Source organism: Mytilus galloprovincialis, chromosome 8 (genome assembly GCF_965363235.1).
Source record: "Mytilus galloprovincialis chromosome 8, xbMytGall1.hap1.1, whole genome shotgun sequence".
NCBI lineage: Eukaryota > Metazoa > Mollusca > Bivalvia > Mytilida > Mytilidae > Mytilus > Mytilus galloprovincialis.
The window spans coordinates 93286746-93311090 of NC_134845.1; the positions used below are offsets into that span (position 1 = coordinate 93286746).

Genomic DNA, 24345 nt, shown 5'->3' on the forward strand with positions numbered 1-24345 from the left:
TGCACAACTTCAACAGAAGTACAAGCAGATAACAAAGTGCAAACTTCCTAAGACTCAAACTGTAAGAGTAGTTATATGTGGAATAACTATATACCCATAGTGGGACGGACGTCCTGGAGGAAGGACGGACGGACAGGGGTAAAACAATATTCCTCTAAACTTTTAGTTGCGGAGGCATACAAATCACTTGATACATTCAAATACAAAAAAAAAGTAACTTTATTCCTACATACTACATATTAATAATCACAGGTTGAGATGCTAAAGTCATGTATGAACTTTGTGTTATCAAATTAAACATAAAAGTTAAATATGTTTTATCGAATTTAATGGCTAAGTTTTATGTTCTGCTATTGAATTATTGTCTTCCCGTACTCTAACTCGCCGATATTTTTTTTCTGTGATTTTAGCCAAGAGACCTCTCGTTAGAACTTCGGCTTCGAATATCGCAAAATTCAAAGAAATACTGTGATTTAAATTGTGTTTACCGTATGCAAATGCTTTAAGTTTTAAATTCACTAAAATAATTCAAACTGACTTTCACAAATATCACCACTTCGCATATTCTTTGCTCTGAATAAAAGTTCAGTTCCACCAAATATCATTGTTTCCTCAATTTCAAGAGTCTCCCCCTTTTTGAGGGGAGGTATTGGAACGATGAGATTTCCGAGGCGTTGGCAACTAGGATCAGTGACATATCGGGGATTCGTGTCATCTGAAATGTATACTGTACACTCAAGAGTCTTTTCGTCTGTTTTTAACGCCTGGAATATTTGTCCCGAGGAATGACCGTCTTCTACTTTTTCACCTTTGACAGCAAATTTATAAAAGACATCTTTGCATCGGTCGACTCCATCAATTCGCACTTTTTTGGTATCGGGGTGTAATTCAGCGTCCCATTCCGGCCAGCTTTGTATCCCATAAGTTTTCCTCAATATTCGTTTTCCTATTTTTTTGGGTTGATGTCCAAATAAAACAGCACCTCTTAAAACTGCTAGTCCAGCCTCGTCAGGAATAATGATTTTCCTATTGGGAAATGTTTTCCTCATTGCCGTTTGAACAAGCTCACATTCGGAAAACCCACCAACCATTATAATATGATGTAGGTCGGATAGATTTGGGTCCTTAAAGAGTTTGTCTAGATGTTTGATTAAGGCATCTATAGTTGGGTTAAAAAGATTACGAAATACTTCAGGATTGACAAAAAGTTTCTGAGGCGTAGAAAAAGATACTGATTCTTTATAAGATGATTGCATGATGGCAGACTGCACCGTTTTACAGTGTTTCACTGTTATCTCAACCAAAGAGTAGGGCAATGTAATGACTATATCCGTCTTTAAGCCTGAGGTTATCGACCTCTTTTTTACTTCAAATTCATGACACAAGGTAGTGTAGTCTTCCAATTCGTCTGATTTAAGTTCTTTGATGACTTTCTTAGTAAAAACGGAGTAGAGAAATCGTTTGTAAGCCTTATCAATAGCCGTTCCACCCCAGTTTCCTCCGCTTGGTGGGAGCACCTCTTCTAAGGAATCATCTAGCAGACGTTCGTGCACTGTAATGTCAGCTGTACCGCCTAAAAAAGTCCGATATCGAAAAATGTATAAAACATGAAAGAAAGGATTTTAATTTAGTCAAGAGAGTAGCAAAATCTTTTCAAAAGCATTGCAAATGATAAGTTTTATTAAGGTTTAGCATATCAATTGAAAGATAAAGCAATAATAGAGCATGTTTACAAGAAAATGTTTCGCTACGACTTATTCCAAAAACGATCAGTGAAAACATTTAACAATGGTAAAAAAAATAAATGTCATGAAGTTTTGAACATTATTTTAAACTCCAATTAATATTTGAAGTGATATATTATCATGATTATCGATGGACTAATTGGTTCTTAATGTCCAGTGGCAAATATTACTTATATATCACAACAGGAACATGTTAACATGATATGATTAAAAAAAAATGCATTGTACTTAACCGACACGCTTAGACGAATTGTTATCGTGCTAGTACACCAAGTGACATTTACGTGAAGGACGAAGACATGCCTCCCTACCAGGAGCCATACTGCGGACTCCGAGACTTCAAGTTATTGTTCTTACTAAAAAAATGTGCAATGTTTTGCGGATATGCAGTAAATACTAATTTTCAAGTCTTGTGTTTCAATTAGATAGGGATTGAGCCCACAGTATCTCATATATAAGACGACACAAGTCAGCTGAGACGGTTCATTGCTAGTGCCGGTATCCCAGATAAATTAAACCATCGATGTAGATTTCTCGCATGGAAATCAGTTGATTTTGCCATGGAAGCTTTTATTAAAGCCAGAATAAAAGTTTCTTATTTTTTCAACTAAGATTTGATAGATGGATGGATGGATGTTTAACGTCAATTGTCAAATTAAATACATATTCAAATACATATACCATTTTAATGTCCGTTTTTAAAATATGATATTGAGTTAACTCTTACAAATCATGCCGTTAGTTTTTTCGTTTGAATGGTTTTACATTTGTCATTTCAGTGCTTTTTATAGCTGAATGAGCGGTATGGGCTTTGCTTATTTTTGAAGGCCGTACGGTGACCTTTATGTAGTTAATTTCTGTGTCATTTGGTCTCTTGTGGAGAGTTGTCTCATTGGCAATCATTCCACATCTTCTTTTTTATAAGTATAAAAGTTTTAACAAACCTCCTAGATCTACCACTACATATTTAGTGCCTTTCTTGATTGTTTCAGAAAATGTTTTGTTTGACTTGCCATCCCTGTTTGTCCGCAATTCCTGACAATATATGGAAGCTGTTTCTGGTTCCAAAGCTATTGTCAAATCTTTGCCCTTTATTCCTGCCTACAAAATTTAACACTTGCGTTGACTGTTTTTTTTTCAAAACAAAAATAATAAATTCCCTCTGTAAGGCATGGAACTTACATCTTTTGAAAGGAGGATCGACATGGCATTTTTTTGTTGTTGAATAAAACTTTTTTTTTTTCAGTTTCAGAGAATTTTTTTAAAATATTTTTTTCAAAATTAGTAACATTTTCTCAGGTATAGTACACACACATTTTTTTCGGTAAAAAGTTAATTTTAATCGTCTATCGGTTATGCGTTTTGAAAAATACTGTTAATGGAATTTGATGCGACTGGCATACAAGTGAGAGGTTTAGCAAGCTATAAAACCAGGTTCAATCCACCATTTTCTACATAAGAAAATAAGAAAATGCCTGTACCAAGTCAGGAATATGACAGTTGTAATCGATTCGTTTAATGTGTTTGAGCTTTTGATTTTGCCATTTGATTAAGTATGGAAAGCCTCAGCTGTCATATATTAGAGATTTGCATAACGTTATGCTGAAGCTTACAATGTAAGGTTAATACAGCGTGATGATGAATTAAATCATCAAAATGAAAACTTTAAATAATAAAATGCAAAGTTGAATCTGCGTTGTGTTGACTTGCAACTTCAAGTGTTGATGTTGTGAAAGCATCGTGGTAAGCTACGGCGTTATGATGATATGCTTATAACACGTAACGTTGAGTTGAAACTACATGTTGTTAAGTTGACATTACACGATGTTAACTTGATACTGGATAATGTTTAGACGTACTCTTCGGTTGCTAGGATAACAAATGAAACGAAAAGTTGAACTTCATGATGTTGACTTATTATTAATAAATGTAAAGCTTAGATATCACTACGTTATATCATTATAATGTCACGATAGGTTTATCATAATGTATGTAGACTTTAAACTACACTATGTAAAGCGAAACTAGCATACTGTTATATTACTTTAATGCCACGATAAGCTAACCATACAATATTTACACTAGATATTACACGACGTACAGTTGAAAGTACGTGTTGTTGAGCTAGGATTGCACAATGTTAAATTAATATTATGTCACGATAAGCTAACCATACAATATGCTCACTAGAAATTACACGACGTACAGTTGAAAGTACGTGTTGATGAGCTAGGATTGCACAATGTTGAATCAGTATTATGTCACGATAAGCTAACCATACAATATTCTCACTAGATATTACACGACGTACAGTTGAAAGTACGTGTTGTTGAGCTAGGATTGCAAAATGTTAAATCAATATTATGTCACGATAAGCTAACCATACAATATGCTCACTAGAAATTACACGACGTACAGTTCAAAGTACGTGTTGTTGAGCTATGATTGCACAATGTTAAATCAGTATTATGTCACGATAAGCTAACCATACAATATTCTCACTAGATATTACACGATGTACAGTTGAAAGTACGTGTTGTTGAGCTAGGATTGCACAATGTTAAATCAATATTATGTCACGATAAGCTAACCATACAATATGCTCACTAGAAATTACACGACGTACAGTTGAAAGTACGTGTTGTTGAGCTAGGATTGCACAATGTTGAATCAGTATTATGTTATGATACGCTACCAATGCAATATGCTCACTAGAAATTACACGACGTACAGTTGAAAGTACGTGTTGTTGAGCTAGGATTACACAATGTTATATCATAATTATGTCACGATAGGCTTATTAAACATTATTTTGACACGAAACGACACGAAGGTGGAAAAAAGGACCACTGATGTAGGACCTGAGGTATCTTGCAAATAGTGCCGCATATGCGTAGTAGTTATATGATATAAAAAGAGAATGAATTAAAAATACATTATTCTAGTTTCTATTTACACTGTTACAGTACGGTCCGTATATCATTTTAAAATAGTGAAAAGTTTTCCAATTGTAGAATTTTGGAATTTAAAAAGTTTTGAATTTTTCAAGTTAAATTTTCAACAAATACTTGAAATTTTAAAATTATTAATATCGTTTTTAGATTTTATAGTTTAGATTTTTGATTAATCTTTAAAAGTACTAAACTTAACGTAAAGTTTTGATTATTTCGCCTTTTTTAAAGTTTGATTTTTTAAAGTTTCAAAATTAAAAAGGGGCCGCAAAAGCGGGGCACCTGTTAGCTACGGAACAAAACGAAACAAAATGAAATGAACAGTTACTTAAAAGTTTATGTATAGAATGAGACCAGAGGCAGGCAGTTGTAAGCTTATTAAACCTACATCGAAAAAGTTAATTTGCGTTTAAAAAAGTCACTATAAGCTTAGGGTTTCAGTTATATAACTCAGTTTAGGAAAAACAGTAAAAACTGGACAACTCTCAATAGGCCGAGTAGTATGGTAGGGTTGAGCATGTATATATATTTTCAATTGAACTGTAAACCAATAAAATGCTCTATACTTGATTTCAATTTTTTTTTTTTTGCTTTATGACTTTTTACTATATATGCAATCATGTCGGCAAATGAAATTATCGAAATTCAAGTACACGATTTTGAACGATTACCTACGCTTTCAAATATTCGGCTTTGGACGTTCCTGAAAGGGTAGATCAAGAAAAAGCGCTTCGGTCTCATTTTATTTTTTTTACATTTTGTTATCAATTTTTTTATCGATTGCATATTGATAATATATTGCCTTGTATCATTGATTTCAGTTCAAAGTATAATTGATACGGAAGAAATTTTTAATCTATGGTGTCGCTATGAACGTAGTGCTAGCCGTGAATGTTGGAGGTTGTTGATATCTGTTTTACAGTGTTAGCCGCTTAGAGTAACTAAAAGATCAAATATTAGTAGATTGGTGCCAGGAAACTGTTTTAATATATGTAAATAAACTTATCATAGATAGACGTCAGGTTGGAAATTTTGTATTTGCAGCAGCCTAGCGTTTCGTCTACAAAAAAACTAACCAGTCGAAACAAATAAAATTAAAAAGACCAAATCAAATATAATTAAAAAGACCAAATCAAATATAATTAAAAAGACCAAATCAAATATAACCAAAAAGGCCAAATAAAGTAAACGTTACCATTCAACTAATCGTTCTGGTTTTATTTTAAAGCTCAATACATTCATATCATATAAACGTTTACCATAAATATGTTTCAGCTTGCAAATCTATGTAATATTTGCCGCTGTACATTAAGCTCCAATCTATTTATTTGTAGGTGTCGGCATTTTGAAAATTGAAATTTAAACAAGTTTATATTTAACCCCTTTCCACTTTGCGGATGCGAGTCGGCTGCCTTGTAGCGGCATTGCCATGCTCTTTTCCGAGATCTACAAGGGTGTCTTTTACGTGCAAGAGATTTGGCTCTCTCTTAACACTGGTCAGTAATTTATGGTCCCCTTCCGACGGACTGTCACTGTTAAGCCAATAAAGGGAACCAGATGTTTTTTGCTAGTTCCGTGTTTGTAATTTGTCCATTTTTTAATGATCGCACAACAATCAAATTTCAGGCCAAGTACTCCTCACGTTAAGAATCCCTGCAGTGACTCGTTGCAAGGAAAGATTTCTGTCCCTATTCAATATATCATCATTTTTCCAATACTATGCTATAACGCAATAATATGCAATTAAATATTTCCTGCCATTGCACAATACTTTATTTAATAATTTACACATAATATCCGGTGTGTATCTCCTGAAATATCAGTATTTCCATACGACCGCAAAAATTGAAAATTTTTTGGTCGTATATTGGTATCACGTTGGCGTCGTCGTCGTCGTCCGACGACATTTGGTTTTCGCACTCTAACTTTAGTAAAAGTAAAAATAAATCTATGGAATTTAAACACAAGGTTTATGGAAATAAAAGGAAAGTTAGGATTGATTTTGTGTGTTTTGGTCCCAACAGTTTAGGAATTAGAGGCCAAAAAGGGCCCAAATAAGCATTTTTTTTTGTTTTCGCACAATAACTTTAGTATACGTAAACAGAAATCTATGAAATTTTGACATAAGGTCTATGACCACAAAAGAAAGCTTGGGATTGATTTTGGAAGTTTTAGTCCCAACAGTTTAGGAATTAGAGGCCAAAAACAGGTCCCAAATAAGCATTTTTCTTGGTTTTTGCACAATAACTTCAGTATAAGTTAATAGAAATCTATGAAATTTTAGCACAAGGTTTATGACCACAAAAGGAAGGTTTGGATTGATTTTGGGAGTTTTGATACCAACGAATTAGGGGCCAAAAATGTCCAAATTAAACTTTGTTTGATTTCATCAAAAAATGAATTATATATACATGTATATATTTATATATATTTATTATCCTCCTTAAGGAGAGTATGGATATACATGAACATAAATACAGTTGTGGTATAATACAGATATTGATATGCCAAATCTAACCGTGTATTCAGATTCTTAATTTTTGGTCCTGTTTTCAAATTGGTCTACATTAAGGTCCAAAGGGTCCAAAATTAAACTTAGCTTGATTTTAACAAAAATTGAATTCTTGTGGTTCTTTCATATGCTGAATCTAAACATGTACTTAGATTTTTTATTATGGGCCAGTTTTCAAGTTGGTTCAAATCGGGGTCCAAAATTATTATATTAAGTATTGCGCAATAGCAAGAAATTTTCAATTGAACAGTATTCCGCAATAGCAAGAAATCTTCAATTGCACAGTATTGTGCAATAGCATGAAATTTTCAATTGCACAGTATTGCGCAATAGCAAGAAATCTTCAATTGCACAGTATTGTGCAATAGCAAGAAATCTTCAAGTGCGCAGTATTGCGCAATAGCAAGAAATATCTAATTGCACAATATTGCGCAATAGCAAGAAATTTTCAATTGCACAGTTTCGTGCAATAGCCAGAAATATTCAATTGCACAGTATTGTCCCGTTTTCAAATTGGTCTACATTAAGGTCCAAAGGGTCAAAAATTAAACTTTGTTTGATTTCAACAAAAATTGAATATATGGGGTTCTTCAATATGCTGAATCTAACCATGTATTTAGATTTTTAATATTTTTGGCTCAGTTATCAAATTTGTCCACATTGAGGTCTAAAGGGTCTAAAATTGAACATTATTTGATTTCATCAAAAATTGAATTCTTGGGGTTCTATGATATATGCTGAATCTAACCATGTATTTAGATTTTGGACATTGGAACATAATAGCCATAGGTAAATGTTTAATTTAAAATGTTTAAGTTTTTAAGTTTAAGTTCTTAGACCACATTCATTCTGTGTCAGAAACCTATGTTGTGTCAACTATTTAATCACAATCCAAATTCAGAGCTGTATCGATCAAGCTTAAATGTTGTGTCGGACTCCATACTTGCCCCAACTGTTCAGGGTTCGACCTCTGCGGTCGTATAAAGCTGCGCCCTGCAGAGCATCTGGTTTGCTTTAATATACAAATACGAAATATGAATCAATAGAAAAATAGAAAATTTTAAGAAAAAAAGATATGAAACAAATTACACCCCTCCCCATTTTAACGATAAACGCATGAGAAAACGGATGATGAACGGATAAATGACATTGCATATTTCGCGTCAGAAATGGCAATTATTGGTGTGTCAGATTTCTTGTGTGTCATGAATGTTTATTAATCATAAATGATCTTAGAGTAAGAGCACGTCTTCACTATCAAACATCTCTTATTCAGGCAAGACACTACCCTTTGGCGGCATTTTGAAAAACAAACCAAGACCAGCTAAACGGAAACTTTTTGAATATTTATGCGATTTACAAGTATTATTATTGCCGCCTTTCATTTTTTTTCGCATATTACATGTGTTCTTCCATTTTATCCGATATGCTTCCGTTTGGTGTACGTTGTATGCGGTACTAGTCCGTGGATGTATGTTTGACATCCGTTCTGTCGTGTACGTTTCCGTTTCTCGTACGTTGCATATTCTGTGTGTGTCCGTTGTGCCTTCGTTACGCGTCCGTTTTATTTTGTCAGTACTGTTCATCATCGGAACGGACTCCCAACGGATAACAGTTTTGTTAACGTAAAACTTTTTCCATCCGTTAGTCGCCTGTTCGTTCTATCCGATAAAGCGACCATAGTTGAAGAAGTCATAGAGCCAAAAAAAAATCAAATTTGAGGGAATTTTATTGAAATGTCAAAAGTGCAGAAGAAAATATAAACATAATCAACCTTGTATAAATCTGTTTAACCTACAGCGAGTTTTCACTGTTACTCCTAAATGTTGGGCGCTGTGGAAACAAAATAGTTTTGAACTATTATTTTAAACGCTCAGCTTATATAAGAGATTTTTTTTAAAAGAGAATCGGTTTAAATAAATAAAATCCATATTTGCAAAACCTTAACACATTTCAGGATACTGTTATCTCATGTTAATGTTCAATTTGTTTTAAAAAAACACTTCTTCTTTAAATTGTTTATTTTGCAATTGAAAATTATTTTGTGCGTTTTATTCCTAATTAAGAATGATCATAATCAAAGCTGTGCTTCTTGTTTTAACACGAATTATCCGCTTTTAAGAAACATCTATTTTGTTACCAAATTTTTCACCGCTTACAATTGCCTTCCTTTTGACTTATTTTATACATTAACTTTGAAGTAACCGTAGCTCTTCATTTCATTTTGTTTCGTTTCGTTCCGCTTTTATTCCGTTTTGCAGTTTACAGGTACCCCTCTTTTCGCCCATTTTCTAATTTTGATATCTTCATCAAAAACTTTCAAAAATCAAACTTTCCAAAAACGTAATAATCAAAACTGCACGTTAAGAGTACTTTAAAAGTTGATCAAATATCTAAACTATCAAATCTAAAAACGATATTTAGAATTTTAATAATTTGGTGAAAATTTCAAAATTTCAAAACTTTTTCAAATTTTGAAATGATAATATTACATGGACCGTACTGTTACAGTGTAAAGAGAAAGTAGAATAATATATTTTGAATATATTCTCTTTTTATATCATATAACTACTACGCATATGCGGCACTATTTGCAAGATACCTCAGATCCAACATCAGTGGACCGTTTTTCCACCTTCGTGTCGTTTCATGTCAAAATAATGTTTGATTAGCCTATCGTGACATAATAATGATATAACATTGTGCAATCCTAGCTCAACAACACGTACTTTCAACTGTACGTCGTGTAATTTCTAGTGAGCATATTGTATGGTTAGCTTATCGTGACATAATATTGATTTAACATTGTGCAATCCTAGCTCAACAACACGTACTTTCAACTGTACGTCGTGTAATTTCTAGTGAGCATATTGTGTGGTAAGCTTATCGTGACATAATAATGATTTAACATTGTGCAATCCCAGCTCAACAACACGTACTTTCAACTGTACGTCGTGTAATATCTGGTGAGCATATTGTATGGTTAGCTTATCGTGACATAACACTGATTTAACATTGTGCAATCCTAGCTCAACAACACGTACTTTCAACTGTACGTCGTGTAATTTCTAGTGAGCATATTGTATGGTTAGCTTATCGTGACATAATACTGATATAACATTGTGCAATCCTAGCTCAACAACACGTACTTTCAACTGTTCGTCGTGTAATATCTAGTGAGCATATTGCATTGGTAGCTTATCATGACATAATACTGATTTAACATTGTGCAATCCTAGCTCAACAACACGTACTTTCAACTTTACGTCGTGTAATTTCTAGTGAGCATATTGTATGGTTAGCTTATCGTGGCATTAAAGTAATATAACAGTATACTAGTTTAGCTTTACATCGTGTAGTTTAAAGTCTACATACATTATGATAAGCCTATCGTGACATTATAATGATATAACGTTGTGATATCTAAACTTTACATTCATCAATAATAAGTCAACATCATAAAGTTCAACTTTTCGTTTTATTTGTTATCCTAGCAATCTAAGAGTACGTCTAAGCTTTATCGAGTATCAAGTTTACATCGTGCAATGTCAACTTAACAATATGTAGTTTCGACTCAACGTTACGTGTTATAAGCATATCATCATAACGCCGTGGCTTACCACGATGATTTCACAACATCAACACTTGAAGTTGCAAGTCAACACAACGCAGATTCAACTTAGCATTTTACTATTTAAAGTTTTCATTTTGATGATTTAATTCATCATTACGCTGTATTAACTTTACAATGGAAGCTTCAGCATAACGTTATGTAAATCTCTAATATATGACAGCTGAGGCTTTCCATAATTAAGGCCTGTTCGTTTTGAATTTTCCACAGAGTTAGTTGTTTTGTGATTTTACTTTTTTCGAAGAATGTTTCACACGATTTTTTGACGTCTCATTAGTATCACAGAATTTTAAAATGAAATGAAACCTTCACATATAGTTTTGAACAATGTAGTTACTTGTTTTATTGAAATAATGTATCACTTAAGAAATGTGACTTCACACTTAATATTATTTATAAGAAGATCGTACCTTTTCTGCAGCCTTTCTCATGAATATTTTTGCCTGATCGTCCCATATGGCTGGAACAGTAAGAACGTAATGGATGTCATTTGTTTCCACATTCTTAAGTGTTTTGACTAGTCTTCCAATTGCTTGGTCTTTAAGGTATTTGATTGCAAAGGAAAATATGTCAAAAGCCTTCATATGCATTCCATTCTGGTCTTTTATTGTTGTATCTAAATTCACTGTCTGAAAACAAAAACATGTATACGTTACAACAACCCATTGGGCCTTGTTGCAAAAAAAAAGCCAATTTTAACGGAGTAAACAAATCATTATTGGTTGTAAATCGGACGACGTTTTTTGAAGCGCTCGCTTGCAGCGCACCTATTCGCCAGGCGCCTATATATATATATATATTATATTTTCAGATTGCCATTATTTGCTGTTAAAGTGCAAATTACTAAGCAGGTGGAAGAACAATTTGTTTTGAGACAGTTAGGCGTGAAACCCTAACTTTAGGGCATACGATACAGTTTTGATCCCGTATTTACATTTTGATAAAAATTTCCATATAGACTATTTATTATCTGATTAAATCAAATATGTAATAAAAAATATACCTTCATGTGCTACTTTTTGAGTAAAATGAGGTCGAAATTTTGTATATTTGCTCAAAATTCGGATTTGTGGCCGTATTTTCCATTTCAAAAGAAAACCATAACTTTTTTGTTTTAAAAGATAAACACAAATTATTTTTTTTTTTGTTAAATAATTTGTAATTTCTGTATCATAAAAACATTCAGAAATAACTAATATTTATCAAATGTTCATGAATGTAGAAAAAAAACATAATTTTTTGTTCTATATTTATTAAAATTTTAAAAATGCACTATTTACGTTATGAAAATTGGCACACATGTTCTTCTTACGTAATCAAGCCAAATGGCATTTTAAAACATAGGGGTCCATCAACTCGTTTTTAAGTTAACAATCTAATTACATGTGAGTAGTAACGTAGTATAACGAAATCGGAGATCTATATTTTAATTAGATTGTTAAGTTAAATAAGTTTGAATGATAAAAATCAGTCGAAAACTGAATCGTTTCCCGAAAAGTCATAGTTTTATTCAACTTTGACCGTGTAGCTATTTCTAACGTTTGGATGACTGCGATATCGTGTAGTAGAAAATAAAGTTTTACTGAAATAATACCTGATTATGCAACATCATTTTAAATCGATTAAAGTAATGAAATTCATCTTTATGACCACTGTCTTCGTCGTCAGAATCAGAATCCTCATTTTCAAGGCTTTCAAGATATTTAGTTTCGGCATCAAATCCAAAAGCAACAAAGTTGTTTTCTTTGTCGAGGAGAACGGACGTCGGAGCTTTCATGGACACCAAAGTACTCTTTTGCCAACTGCACGTGAATATGTCGTTTGGCGTACTTTTTGCTGAAAATGCATACCCCGAATACGTAGTTCCAAAATCAATTGCCGCTACAAACAATTTCGCAGCATCAATGGCCTCGCTGTAAAACGAATTGTTTATTAAAATATGTATGATTTAACATGTTTAATATACACAATAGCTACATTGTATATCTATTTTGTCTTTAAAATTTCGAGATTTTGAAAGATGGCCGCCATTCCATATGGGTAACATTTTCATAGATTTTGTTTAACAAGAAAATTTTTATAAGTACTAGTCTATCACTGTTTTATCAGGTTTCATGTCAATATCTTCATTGATAAAAATTTCATGAATTATTTTAGGAATTTTTAGAAATCAAACACCCGCCATTTTAAAAATGGCTGCTTCTCCCGCCAATTTCGACATTCAGACTGGGTCCATAGCTAAAAATGATTTCCATGACATATATTCTACTACTTTGCCAAATTTCATGCTTTTATCACAATCTGAGCAATTTTGCCAAAAATCTGCACAAATCGACTGGATTACAAGGGATTCAACTCAGTATATAGATAGATAGATTTTTCTTGAAAATACCAGCATTGATTGGATTGTCATCAAATTTGAATTGAATGTTGTACTTTAAATGACCCTAAGAACGGTAAAGGGCCAATTCATTTCACTCACAGGATCGACATACGATAATTGTTAAACTGTACTGGACTTTGAACTTCAAAATTTTACAACAATTTGACTACATAAAAATGTACAATTGATTACACATGCATGATTGGCTAAGACAACTCTCCAAAAGAGACAAAACGACACAGAAATTAACAACTATAGGTCACCGTACGGCCTTCGACAATGACCAAAGCCCATACCTTAGGCCTTAGTATAGAATGGTACAGAAAATCGACTAAAAGATGAAATGTGTTACTTTGAACATATTTATTTTTAGTGAATTGGGAAACAAATTATTGCAACTTATATTAATCCCTGCCCACTTTGCGGGTGCGAGTGCTTCCTTGTAGCGCCATTAGCCTGCTCTTTTTCGAAATCTTCAAGGGAGTCTTTTACTTGCAAGAGATATGACTCTCTCTATTATTAACACGGGTCAGCCATTCATCGTCCCATTCCGACGGACGTTTTATGTTCACATGACTGTCCTCTTTATTCGTTAGCAAGGAAACATAATTGGACAGTTTTTCCCGAAGGCTTTCCAATTTTACCAATTGACACATTTAGAACTTATTAATTTGATTGATATTTCAATATTTCAAATAGTGACTATATATAAAAGAAAATATATATGAATGTATAAACTGTTACCCTATATGAATGACTATATATAGGGATGTTTTTATATTTTTTTTAAGTACTTAAAATCATAATTAATCAATAAATTTATTAGTTCTGTCTTCCTTGTGAACATTATCAATAAAAATATATGTGTAGGCCCTATAATTTGGAATAACAGATATTTGTATTTATAGTATGAAAAAAGGAAAATAACAAAAATACTTAACTCCGAGGAAAATTTAAAATGGAAAGTCTCTAATCAAATGGCAAAATCAAATGAATGGACAACAACTGTCATCATTTTCTGACTTGAAACATGCATTTTCTTTGTAGACAATGGTTGATTAAACCTGGTTTTAAAACTCAAACTGACCATACTACACTTTTAAACCTGAGTGTAACATTTTATAATCGTAATCCGTAATAATGTATTTAGACTAGTACATGTAGATATATAAATAGATTTCATTGAAATGATTATCACTATATTATGTGACCTATAATCATGATAATAGTCAGTTTTATTAAAAGACATTACATTTTGTACATTTCAAAATTAGTATCGACCTATAATATGTTTATTCTATATACATAAGTGTTGCAATCAATATATAAGTTGACTGTTTTAATCACTTAGCTTGTGTATTTTAAATGTACTGAGGAGTGCATACATGTAACAAAAAGTAAAACAAATAGAAAGCGAAAATTAAAATGATAAACATGAACAAAAATAACTGACGACAAACTTTTTATGAAACTGAAATATTAAAATTATAAAAATTACTATCACAATTTGTACCTAACTTTTTCTTTTTCATCTTTCTTAGACGTATGTTTAGACATCGTCTTGAAACGGGAAGTACATTTCAGCTACTATTACAAGGGAAGTAATTCAATATGAATTCTGTTTTATTAGTATTACATGTACTGTGTTGTGGTCGTACGTATACAAGGTTAATACTCTCGTCCTCACCCAGCTCGTTCGAATTGAAAGTAGTTCTAATCTTAATTCAATTGACTATAACTGTGATAAATAAAATGACACAAATATAAGGAATGTTATTTTCTTTTGCGATATAATCATTGTGCATGCAGTCTTCTTCCATTCAAAAACCTTAAAGATATGTGTAAATAAAAAAATAGCAGCAGCTACTTACTTCGTCATAACTTCGAACATCTTCAATAATCACACATTTAAAAAAAACTCAGAAAAAAACCCGCATTCATACAATTTAACCGCCAATTTTTTTTTTCGAACCCCATTAAACTAACCATGCTAACCTTAATGAAAGTAGAAACTGTTGTAGATCTAAGTAAATATATTATATGTACTGTTCCCTCTATATAAATCGTTCAATAACTAAAAAAAAATCCCAACGAAATAAAATGAGTACTAGCCACAGACACTTGTTTCTGTCAATATGGGGTTTACTATCCATGATACCCGTACGAAAAATCACAAGGTAGCTAACGGAAATTGTTCGTACGGGTATGGATAGTAAACCCAATATTGACAGAAACAAGTGCCTGTGGTACTAGCTTAGTATTTAATTTGGGGGGAGTAAAAAACATAGAAATTGAAAGTATTTTTTTAAGCACCAATATCAGTATTTTGAATTTGAGATAAAGATAATTGTAAAAAAGGGGGGATATGTAAAGAAATATATATATAAAAAAAGAAAACACGAGGAATACGTCAGTTGGAAAGTCGCCCACCGACACAAGTATTTTCGAGACATCACTATAGCTCTTCTACAATAGACACGTTTCTCTCTCGACAATATGAGTCTTTGACAATCTGCAAATCACAACGAGGCTAGGTTAATTTAAATAAATTTAATAGAGATCTAGACTCTCAAGGATTTACCAAAATTCCAGAGGCTTTTTATTAGAATGTAAGCATGCAGAGAAGATAAGACACACCCTCAACACGAGAGAGTAAGAGTTGGTTGTAACTACAATATGTGCAAAGGAAACTTGTGCCTGTCCACAAAGTCAGGAGCCTGTAATTCAGTGGTTGTCGTTTGTTGCTGTGTAACTACTTAGTATTTGTTTTTCGTTCATTTATTCGTGCATTAATTATACCGTTACTTTTATCGATTGAATTTTTATACATTTGAGATTTCGGTGCCTTTTATAGATGACTTTGTGGTTTGTGTTTTGCTCATTGTTGAAGTCCGTACGGTAACCTATAGTTATTAATTTCTGTGTCATTTGGTCTCTCATTGGCATTCATACCACATCTTCTTTTTTTATATTAACTGTCTGCTGGAAACTGTACATATGCAAAATTTAAAATTGAGAATGGAATGTGGAATGTGCCAAAGAGACAGCAACCAGACAAAATAGCAGAAAACAAAAAAATAAACTTAAAACAAATCGATGTTGCTTGAGGGCTAAACGTTTTATCAAGCTTTAGTCAGGTGGTTCAATGTGAAAAGTTCGGAGAGTTGTCAAAACTATATACTAGGTTTAGGAAAATTAGAACCGGAATATGTACATCTATCCCATATGTATACGTCTTTTTAATTATTATATTTTCTCTAGCTCGACCGCAAATAAGTTCGAAAGCTCATTTGTAAGACTTTTCATTATTCCAACTAAAAGAAACTCGTCTGTTTAATGCATTCTATAAACATGTATATTATAAAATTCAGAATAGAAATGGGGAATGTGTCAAAGAGACAACAACCCGACAAAAGAGCAGAAAGTAGATGAAGGCCACCTGTGAGTCTTCTACACAGTGAGAAATTGAGCTTCGGCTGGCCATATAACACAATGTGAACTAGTTCAATGAAAATGGACGTCACACTTAGCTCCCAAAACATATAAATGAACATAAAAGACTAAAAGACTAACAAAGGCCAGAAGCTCCTGACGGGGTTAAATATGTGTTGTGAGATCTCAACCCTCCAACTATGCCTCAGGCTCTAGCCAATGTAGAATTAAAAAAAAAAAACACAAAGCAATAAGCATAGTAAAGCTCATTTTTAAAGAAGACTGAGCCCGATGTCAGAATAGTAAAAATGATACATATATTAACCAACCAGACTCAAGCTAGAGAACAATAAGTTATTAACCATGGACAAATAGAAGTTACTGACATGCCAGACCTCAATTAAACTGATATGCAAATCAAGCATAATCCCTCCCGTTTATCATATTAGTATTGTCCTTACCTATATAAACGCCACAAAATTGCTCGTCGTCCAATAACTTTTTTTACAAGAACTTCTTTAAAAGTCATTTATTGCAGACATTATCTTGCACATTTTAAGTACCCATTTTCAACAATGATTTTAGTCTAATTAACATGCATACATTTGATTTAGAATTGAAACTGTGTTTCATAAATTTCTCCAGTCTTCATATTTTTAGCTCTAAATAGCAGTTCAGTACCCCCAAATATCATTGTTTCTTCAATTTCTAGCGATTGTCCTTTTTGAAGGGGAGGTAACGGAACAATCAGATTTCCAAGGCGCTGACAACTAGGATCGGTAACATAACGTGGATTAGTGTCATCTGATATATAAACAGTACACTCTAATGTTCTCTCGTCGGGTTTAAGAGTTTGAAATATTTGTCCACAAGAATGCCCAGCTTCTACCTTTTCACCTTTCACTGCGAATTTATAGAAAACGTCTTTACAACGATCGGTCCCCTCGATTCGGACACGTTTAGTTTCCGGGTGTACTTCAGAATCCCATTCTGGCCAGCTCTGAATCCCGTAGGTCTTTTTCAAAATTCGCGTCTTTATCTTTTCAGGCTGATGGCCGTATAACACGGCTCCTTTAAGCACTGCAAGACCAGCTTCCTCAGGAATTATAATCTTCTTTTCAGGAAATTTATCTTTCATTTCTTTTTGTACAAGTTCACATTCTGAAAACCCCCCGACCATAATAATATATTGTATGTCTGAAACTTTCGGATGCCTGAAAAGTTGTTCGAGGTGTTTTAATAATGAGTTGATAGTAGGCTTGAAAAGGTCTCTAAACTTTTGTGGGTTTACACGTAGTCTTTGACCACTGATGGAAATTGAATCACTATATGGGGATTTCTTTATTGCTGTATCTATTCCTCCGCAGTGTTTCTTGATAATATCTATGAAACCGACAGGCATTGTAATAACTACATCTGTAGTCGTATCTGTTTTTATCGATCGTTTTTTAACTTCAAATTCGTGAATTAGTTCTGTGTAGTCCTCCAATTCTTTCAATTTTAGATCCTGCACTACTTTTTCTCCAAACACTTTTTCCAAAAATCTAAGATAAGCATCATCAATGGCCGTCCCACCCCACGCACCACCGCTTGGCGGAACAACTTCCTCTAATAAACCAGCTGGCTGTCTTTCATGGACTGTAATATCTGCTGTACCGCCTGAATACACAAAAAAAACGAATATAAAAAGCAGACTATCTGCAAACGTAATTGTATTGTCATTATCTGTCAATTTAAATTTTGAAAATGGGAGCTAAAACACCAATTTCTTAACAAACTGCTTTGTGATTGTATTCTGAAAGAACGTATGTTACGGATTTATTTCTATTTTCTTAAGGGGCCAGGTGGACGAGTGGTCCAAATAGTTTAAGAAGTGATGAAAAAATCATTGTATCACTAGCCTATCTGTCTGACGTTGTAAATTCGAGCTCCGCTTATGGAAGGTTTTGTCTCCATCTTAATTTACTAGGGTTATTAGTTTTCCTGTCGGTGGTTGAAGGTTCTATCCGGGCAATCGGCCAAAATCCTTTACAATACAAACTGGCCACCACGAAATTCCGAAACACAGTCAATATAAAAAAGAAGATGTGGTACGATTGCCAATGAGACAACTCTCCACAAGAGACCAAATGACACAGATATTAACAACTATAGGTCATCGTACGGTCAACTTATATATATGCATAAGCCACGTTTCAGTATATATTAAATATATTTTAATTACCTCCAAGGTCTACCACTACATATTTCATGCCCTCCTTGATCGTCTCAGAGAAAGCAATATTATCTTTATTTTCTCGATCTGTCCTTAGTTCTTGACAATATATAGATGCTGCTTCTGGCTCCAGTGCAATTGTCAGCTGGTCTCTTTTTATTCCAGCCTGTAAAATGTATTCACAAAGCATCTTTATCTCAAAAAGTTACATGCACCTTCTAAAAAGGGAATACACCACCTATGTACCAAGTTTTAAAAACGATACTATACATTTTACTGCTAATCGTTTTAATGGATCATTTTATAATGAGTGTATAAGTATACATGTACATTTTTGTACTTGCTAACTAGAGGCTATTTTTGAAGGCGCATTACCATTACATTTAAGCACAAACATCATTACGTTTGCGTGCAGCTTTTGATTGCATTTGCGCATATTCATTTTAAATGTAAGCCCAGGTAAATATAGAGTGATTATACTTTTCTATTTATTTGTTATTTTCGAATCTAACATCTACAAGAAGAAGCCGACCTTTACGTAAGTACCACTGTGACTGGTGGGGGTCAAAATTTAATGCAATGGTAGAGCGCTACATATAGCATATTGTTGAAGACACAAACTTTGTTAATTGGATTTACTCACGTACACTTGATCACAAAACTCGAACAGACTCCATGTTTGTGTTGAGTTTATTTGCGTTTGACATAAAAATTTAGATCATATCAAGTAAGTTCCAATTAAGATCATGTTCATAAAAAGGGACCTTATGGTTTTAACCTTAAATTCATTGAAATGATATATTTACAAATTAGTTAATTGTGAATCCGTGTTGAAGGCCGTACTTTGACATATAATGGTTTACTTTTACAAATTGTGACTAGGATGGAAAGTTGTCTCAATGGCACTCATACCACATTCTTCTTATATCTATTATAGTATAACCTTTTCAGCCGACTTTCTCATGAACATTTTCGCCTTATCCTCCCATATAGCCGGAACAGTTAGCACATAATGTATGTCTGCTATATCAACGTCTGTTAACGTTCTCCTCAATTTGGTAATAGTTTGGTCTTTCAGGTATTTAATGGCAAAAGTGAAAATATCAATCGCTTTCATCTTAAATCCTGACTCGTCTTTAATTAGAGAATCCATGTCTACCGACTGAAATTAGAAGAAATAATTATGAAACTATCTAAATTATAACAGCTAAAATTAGTCTCTTTAGATACAATTATAACTTATAGTTCAATAGTAATCATTGTTTCCATTTCTTTTAAACGAACAATGTGTCTTATCATGCTTATACTGATCCAGTAAAATTAGTTATAATAATATTTGTACTTATCGAGTATCAAACTCCGGACAGTGATCGTTTCCGTTCCGGAACTTTTTTCCCTTACTCAATTAGTGTAGAGTAGTATTCGGGCCCGTATGCGGATCGGAACTGGAACTGCCGGGGAGTTCGATCGAGTATATTCTATTGTCATTTGATATTATGCAGCTTACTGTTCCGTTCATTAAAAAGTCATTTGCACTGATGAGAGTGAAAACAACATATGCATAAATATTATTACGTTTTTCACTACCAGTATACATGGTATATGATGTTTTAATATTCTATATTCTTTTCATTGTGTATACATTTGAATTGTTCATATGCCTCCAATCCCTTCGGTCATTTCTTTGATAAATAAATTATAAAGTTAATATGAAAGAGGCAACTACAACAGACATGTCCTTGGGTCACCCATCACCTATCATGGTTTTTGTTATCCTACTGATAAAACGAAAGAGGATTGAGATTTCACCATATTTATGTACATGAGTGTGTAACTGTTCATCGGTAATGGCATTTCTGTGATATTCTAGGTGTTTATTTTCAATTAATTTTGTTTGCTCATGGTCGGGAAAGTCAATTAACCTCTTACGCTATCAACCAGGCTCCTACGCCCATTCTTATTGCATACCTCATTGTGAAGGGCCATCTTGAATCTTCTAAAATAATAATACACTGATTCTTTTGCCTCCTCGTTGTCTTCATCATCCGAATCGGTTTCGAGGCTTGACATATATTTGCTTTCTGCGTCATATCCGAAAGCTAGGAATTCTTTTTTGTGATTTAAAAGAACTGAAGTTGGAGCTTTATAAGACAGTACACTAGACCTTTTCCAATCGCACGTGTAAATACTGTTTGGTTGACTTTTAGTTGAAAATGCATATCCAGAATACGTCGTACCAAAATCTATCGCCGCAACAAATAATTTGTATCTGTACAAAAGAGAAAAAAAGTACTGCTTTTCAAGGAACAATTCAAAGTTTGAAACTATTCACAAAAAATCTCAAGTAACGAACTTCTATTTATTTTAGATTGGTAGTTAATTCAATACTCAACATTCATTTTCCAATATACTACAGCATGACAGATGTACTCAACATTCATTTTCCAATATACTACAGCATGACAGATGTACTCAACTTTCATTTTCCAATATACTACAGCATGACAGATGTACTCAACATTCATTTTCCAATATACTACAGCATGACAGATGTACTCAAAATTCAATTTCAAAATTGTAACTTTCAACTTACATAACATTCACCCTTATAGTTTCAACAGTTAACATTAAATTTTGAACATCGATGTTCAACATTCTAAATTTTATTTCAACGTTTTTTTACTACTTTAGATTTTAAATATTCAACCTTTAATTTTCAATAATCAGCATTAGAATTTTAACAATTAATCTTTACTTTGTAAGTCTTGTATGTTTTTTAAATTTTAGTTCATTTATATGTTTGGGAGTTAAGTATGATGTCCATTTTCACTGAACTAGTACATATTTTTATTTAGGGGCCAGCTGATGCCCGCTTTCGGTGCGGGATTTTCTCTCTTTTTTGAAGACCCATTGGTTACCTTCGGCTGTTGTCTACTTTTTTGGTCGGTTTGTTCTCTCTTTGACATATTCCCCATTTTCATTTTAAATTTTAGTATTTACAAAATTCAATCTTTAAATGAAGCGTGTAACAATGATTTACATCTGAGCAGGATTAACTTTCAAATTGCGTACCTAGTGTCTTTCAGTATGGACTTACATGTATGTTATTACCTAAGATTTTTTCCTTGATCAGCAGATAAGTAAAAATGAAATTACTTGTTTGGACCATCAGAAAGCTTCCTTTTTACCATAGAACAATATAAACATACCTGCGTATTGGTTTATGCTGATGACCGTATAACACTGCTCCTCTAAGAACTGCAAGGCCAGCTTTGTCTGGAATGATTATTTTCTGTTTAGGAAATTTATCTTTCATTGCTTTTTGTACAAGTTCACATTCTGATAATCCGCCAACCATTATGATATCCTGTATGTCTGAAACTTTCGGATGCTGGAAAAGTTGTTCGAGGTGTTTTAATAATGAGTTGATAGTAGGCTTGAAAAAGTCTCTAAACTTTTGTGGATTAACACATAGTCTTTGGTGACCAATGACGGAAAGTGAATCACTATATGAAGATTTCTTTATTGCTGCATATATTCCTCCGCACTGTTCCTTCATAATATATATCAAACTGGCAGGTATTGTCATATTTACTGTGGAAGTCCTATCTGATTTGATCAATCGTTTTTGTTCTTCAAATTCGTGAATTAGATCTGTGTAGTCCTCAAATTCTTCCAATTTTAATTCCTGCATTACTCCTTCTCCAAATGCTTTTTCCAAAAATCTTAGATAAGCATCATCAATAGCAATACCACCCCAAGCTCCACCACTTGATGGAACAACTTCCTCTAGGAAATCATCCGGATGTTGTTGATGGACTGCTATATCTGCTGTTCCACCTAAATTTAAAAGAAAGAATCTTAAAGAAGCAAAACATCCCAAACTAAGAAAATTCTCGAGATAAACTTCAATGAAAAAGCATCCAAACAATAGAAAAACCAAAATACACATAGAGAGCAACATGGCCAAGCTCGAAATCTTCATCAGTATCAAAATTTGCAAACAAAAGAGTAACAAATTCCAAAAGCACGAGCTTGTGCCATGTGACATTAAGCTGCTAAACAGGAAAACAGTAATAAAAGTAGCCTTCGTTACATGTACATTAAAGGGGAACAAGTGCTGGATGTAGACATGCTGTTGAAAGGACAGATGCTTGCAATTTCAACTTTTCATTCAAGATCGAAGCCTATTGTAAACATATCAAACAACAGACAAAGGGATTGTTTTCTCTTGGATGCATCTTCAAAGCCTTCGTTTCATTAATGCTACAATTCTTCAAAGTTTATGGGTTCAAATTAACAAAAATCCCAAAATCCTATAGAGTTAACTAATTCAATAAATCATCAATGTAACAAAAGTGGGCACAGAAAAGAAGATATTTTTGCTGTTACATATTAGAAGAAGCTTCGATTGAATATGATTGTAATTACCTCCAAGGTCCACCACAACGTATTTCATCCCTTTTATGTCTCGATCTGTCCTTAATTCTCGACAATACACAGACGCTACTTCTGGCTCCAGTGCAATTGTTAGCTGGTTTACTTGTATTCCTGCCTGTAAAGCACATTCACAAAACATCTTTATTCCAAACAGTTACTTGTTACTTGAGAATTGATCACACAGGTTTATAATAATAGATGATTAATATTGGTGTTTCGGTATATTTTAATCATTGGTGATTATGTATTACTGCGCGCATGCATTAACCAACTGGTGGTTGCCAGAAATTAAGAAAAGATGCTTACATTTTAAAACTTTAAATATGGGCAGTCAGGATTCTCCTTCGACAAAATTATCTCCCCATTACGCCAGTTTGTTTTTACAATCGTAGAAATATAAGCCATTGTAGGGATGACGTGCTACCAATTTAGCTCTTAGAAACCGAAAAATTTATCTGCTAGCTAATGAGCATCAGTTAATGTTCCTGTCTGCATTGAGTCAACTAAAAACTATTGTCTGATCGGTTGTCAGGTGGAATTTTCGAAAATTCATAACATTTATAAAAAAAATTCTAATTACATATTTCGTGGAAGGACAGACTAAAAATTTTCAGTTGTTGAAGACTATAACCCCTAATTATCACATGTTATTAAGTCAAACTTCAGCCTTGATATTTAAAAATGGTAGAATTTGAAGCGCGATGATGTTTGTACGTTTTCAAGACAAAATATTTCACTCAAACACGCCCAAACATAAAATGGTGCACTCGATTTTCTATTTTCAATACAATTGTTACCCATTTTTTTTTCTTCAATCACATAATGGATGAGCAGACACGAAAGTTACTGAACTAATAGATTGATATATTCTCCTTCCGTGGTATTTTTTTTTAATCGGAGGTTATGCATTTTCTACTTCCAACTTGATAGATACCCATGTCGTCGACTTGATATTCAATTGTTTTGCTTAATTATGTAATAGATAATTTATAAACTTATGATGCAAATGGTGTCTTTAAAATAAAATACTTCGTAA

At 33.2% G+C, this 24345-nt stretch overlaps 2 protein-coding genes across 3 annotated transcripts in view; both read right to left on the minus strand.

Moving 5' to 3' along the window:
* Positions 1–205: 205 nt before the first annotated feature.
* LOC143042854 (heat shock 70 kDa protein 12A-like) lies at positions 206–14855 on the minus strand. Of its 2 annotated transcripts, none has more exons than XM_076215327.1 (5): positions 14736–14855; positions 12434–12752; positions 11250–11468; positions 2690–2846; positions 206–1573 (listed from the first exon to the last, which is right to left on the minus strand). In XM_076215327.1, the coding sequence occupies exons 1-5, from the start codon at positions 14777–14779 to the stop codon at positions 519–521; spliced, it is 1794 nt and encodes a 597-aa protein (XP_076071442.1). In that variant the 5' UTR covers positions 14780–14855; the 3' UTR covers positions 206–518. The 2 variants fall into 2 exon arrangements, with proteins under 2 accessions (XP_076071442.1, XP_076071444.1); XM_076215329.1 differs by having other exon boundaries at positions 14741–14800.
* A 2313-nt stretch (positions 14856–17168) lies between these two features.
* The window catches only part of LOC143042853 (heat shock 70 kDa protein 12A-like), a 28902-nt gene continuing 21725 nt past the window's right edge, over positions 17169–24345 (minus strand). The window contains exons 4-9 of the mRNA XM_076215326.1: positions 23301–23424; positions 22079–22709; positions 20838–21138; positions 19813–20031; positions 18879–19035; positions 17169–18313 (exon numbers count right to left, since the gene is read on the minus strand). Coding sequence (XP_076071441.1) covers positions 17265–18313; positions 18879–19035; positions 19813–20031; positions 20838–21138; positions 22079–22709; positions 23301–23424 — 2481 coding nt within the window. The 3' untranslated portion in view covers positions 17169–17264. The remainder of the gene's footprint in view (positions 18314–18878; positions 19036–19812; positions 20032–20837; positions 21139–22078; positions 22710–23300; positions 23425–24345) is intronic.